Raw genomic sequence first — 3,193 nt, forward strand, 5'->3', positions numbered from 1 at the left:
GCCTCCGCTCCCAGGGCCCCGTCCCAGCAGGACAGCTGGACAGCTGCAGAGTGGGCTGCAGGCCCTGGTCCCAGTGACACATTTACCGACAAGAAGTCCCTAACAGGCGTCACAGGGACAGAGCTGGGCGCCAACCTCACGGAAGAGAGCACTCACTCACAGGCCCTGGCCCAGGGGCAGGCAATCCAAGCACAGAAGCAGTTGTTTTATATTTAATTTACAAAAGAGACCCCGAAATAATAATAATAAACTACCCAGGAGCAGGGGAGTGGGCCATGTCCCTCTTCCTCTGGCAGGGACAGAAGGGGTCCCCCAAGGGACTGCCCCTCCCCCTTAGAACAGGGGGTGAGAGCGGATGAGGATCCCTCCAGGCATCCCAGGGGCCCTGCCCCCTCTGGACTCATTCATCCACCCTGTGCAGGCTCCTACATGCCTGGCAGAGCCCTTGCGGCAGAGGCCAGCTTGCCCGAAGCCAGGTGGGAGATCCCTACAAAGTCCAGGTGAGGGCTAGGGCTGCCGCGGCCAGCAGGCCAGTGAGGTGGGACCCAGCCCAGGGCCCCCTGGTACCCCCGGCTGCCCGCCCACGGTCCCATTGGCATTGCTCGCCGCCCCAGCCTAAGTAGCATTGGCATTGAAAGTGCTTCTGCAGGTGGTCGAGGTCGGCCCAGCTGAGCTCCCCCTCTGGCCGCAGCGGGGGCTCGCCCGGCGTGTGGCTGGGCACTAGGCGGAAGCTGCTGGCACTGAGGTGCAGAAAGGTGTTGGTGCTGGGGTCTCGGCGCACGCAGCGCCCGTGGCCGTGGCACTGGGCCCAGCTGCAATAATGGGCGGCCCAGGACACGTTGACGACGTAGGGGATCAGCAGCCGCATCAGGTACTCCTTGAGGTACTGGCACGTCTCCTGGGGGCAGAGGCCAGGAATCAGGTCAGCTGCCTCCGCCCAGACCCAGACGGACACTGTGCCCTCGATGTCATGCCCGCACCTTCTTGAACCGGTGACACACATATACACGTGGTTGTGCCCGAGCCCTCCCTGTCCCTGCGCCTACTGAGAAGGGTAGGGGCAGAGGCTGGAGCCTGCAGGGCAGCAGGGAAGGGTTCAGGAAAGCACGTCCCCGTTCCTGGGAGCAGGAGAGGAGGCCTCGTCTTCTCTGTTGGCACCAGGGATGTCTTGGGTAGGAGACAGACAAGGGGGCCAGACTAGATATGCCCACCTTGAGGTTGGCAGCCAAAAGCCCGAACACTCACCCTGCTCCCGCAGAGCCTGCAGGCGGGGAGGCTGGGGGTCACTTACCATGCTGGTGGTGAAGCCTGCGTCGCCCCAGAGGATGACCCCGGCTGCGCCCAGGGCGGCGCTCTCGCCAATGGTGGAGATGAGATCCATCTGTGGGGACAGTGGTCACTGGGGCTGAGGCCGCAGGGAGGAGCCCACAGGCCCCTCCTGTTCTGACTTGGTGACCTTCCCCCAGCCCAGTCCTCCCCTCTCACTCTCAGACCCGGGCCCCATTTCACTCTCTCGTAAGTGTTTAAGCCATTTCCACCCCCTCTTTGGGCCTCCTTTCTGGAGCCTAGGATGTATCTACCAAAAGAGACCCAAAATCAGCTGCCCACGCCCACGCCCCTGCTCTGCCCTGGGCTTCCTGGCACGCTTTGGGGTCGATTCTCAGCACGTCTGGGCCTTGATTTTCTTATCTGCAACATGGAGATAACGATGCTACCCTTTCACCAGGTTCTAGAGAGACTGAGGGGAGGGGAGGTAGCCAGCGCAGGGGGGGCAGGAGGCCCTCGGGAACTCAGACTGCAGCGGCTCCCACAGAGGAAGGCGGGGCCCGGGAGGTGCGTACCTGGCTGAGGCCCTTGAGACTGCGGCTGTAGGTGGGCCGCGCGAAGACGTAGACTGGGAGCGCGTGGCTGGCGTGGTGGGTGCGAGCGACACGGAGGGCCTCCTGGACGCGAAAGCTGACGAAGTTGCGGCCGTGGGCGGTGGAAGCGAGCGCCTCCTCCAGGTAGACAGAGGGGAAGAGGGCCGTGCTCTCGGCCCACAGCCAGGCCAGCTGGTCGTTTCGGGAGACCTCCACGTCGGGGCAGCGGCCGGTGTAGGTCTCCCAGTTCTGCACGTAGTCGTGGTTGTAACAGTCGGGGAAGAGGTAGAAGCCCCAGAGGTGCTGGGGCCGAAATCTCTTGGCGGAGCGCAGCGTCCTCAGCATGAACTCCCGAGCGCCGAACTCGAACTCGTACTGCGCCTGCTTGCTGACGCGGTCTGGCGGCCAGTCGGGGTGGCGGCTGGCCACCAACTGGCGCGACAGCTGGCGGTATACGTCCTTGTCCTGCCAGTTGCGCACCCACACGGGCCGCCAGTCCTCCCAGTCGATGACCGCCAGGCCCGCGGGCTCCTGCCTGCGGATGTAGTGCTCCACGCGCTCCTGCAGCATGTCCAGGTGCGCCCGCAGGACGCTGTCATTCTGGGGCACCCCACCGTGCACCGGCTTCTTCCCCTCCGGATCGAAGTAAGGGTACAGGCCTAGCCGCTCCCGGTAGAAGATGGTGATGTTCTGGTCCACGAAGCCCTCGTTAGGGGAGGCCTGCACGTCGAAGGCCTTCTCCTCCAGGTCCAGCGGCACCTTGAGGCGTGGGCCACAGTCCTGCGTGGGCACGTCCCATGCCACCACGAAGGGCCGGCCGGTGAAGATGGGCGTCGCTGTGGGCTTGAGCTCCTTGGCCCGTGCTACCGCCAACGCCAGGGCCAGGGCCAGGATGATGGCGGGGCTCAGGCCTGCCCACATGCTGGGGGCTGCAGGAGGAGGGGTCACCTGCCTGGCACCGGCTCAGGAGCTGAGGAAAGGGTGAGAGGGAGCAAGTCAGCCCAGAGAGCCTGGAGGGGCGGCCGCTAACCCGTCCACCTGCCGAAGCCCACGCTGTCAGACCCTGGGACCTGCTGTCACAGGTCGGAGACCACAGGCCACCGCGGGGCAAGCAAGACCCCCGGGAGCTCACGGCAGGCGCTAAGCAGTGGCCTCGGCTGGGAAAGGACCTGTTGGGTCTGTGACCCCTGAGAACTGGGCGAGTCCAGCTACTGACTCGCTGCTGAGACACTCAGATGCCCGCCCCCCTCCCCCCCATCGCTTCGCAGCGCCCAGACCCGAGGCCCACGGTACCCGGTGAAGAGCTCTCGGTCCAGAGAAGCGCTAGCATTCGG

General features: G+C 64.9%; 1 protein-coding gene across 2 annotated transcripts in view; it reads right to left on the reverse strand.

Annotated features, from left to right (window-relative positions):
* Positions 1-191: 191 nt before the first annotated feature.
* HYAL2 (hyaluronoglucosaminidase 2) overlaps positions 192-3,193 on the reverse strand; it is a 4,725-nt gene continuing 1,723 nt past the window's right edge. Inside the window, exons 1-4 of one of the 2 annotated variants that reach the window (XM_014538967.1) lie at positions 3,153-3,180; positions 1,842-2,829; positions 1,292-1,381; positions 192-898 (exon numbers count right to left, since the gene is read on the reverse strand). In XM_014538967.1, the coding sequence (XP_014394453.1) occupies positions 488-898; positions 1,292-1,381; positions 1,842-2,780 (1,440 nt within the window). In that variant the 5' untranslated portion in view covers positions 2,781-2,829; positions 3,153-3,180 and the 3' untranslated portion in view covers positions 192-487. Of the gene's footprint in view, positions 899-1,291; positions 1,382-1,841; positions 2,830-3,152; positions 3,181-3,193 lie in introns of those variants that run through there. The other variant, XM_005865389.2, reaches the window with a different exon arrangement.

Source organism: Myotis brandtii, unplaced genomic scaffold (assembly GCF_000412655.1).
Source record: "Myotis brandtii unplaced genomic scaffold, ASM41265v1 scaffold207, whole genome shotgun sequence".
Lineage (NCBI taxonomy): Eukaryota > Metazoa > Chordata > Mammalia > Chiroptera > Vespertilionidae > Myotis > Myotis brandtii.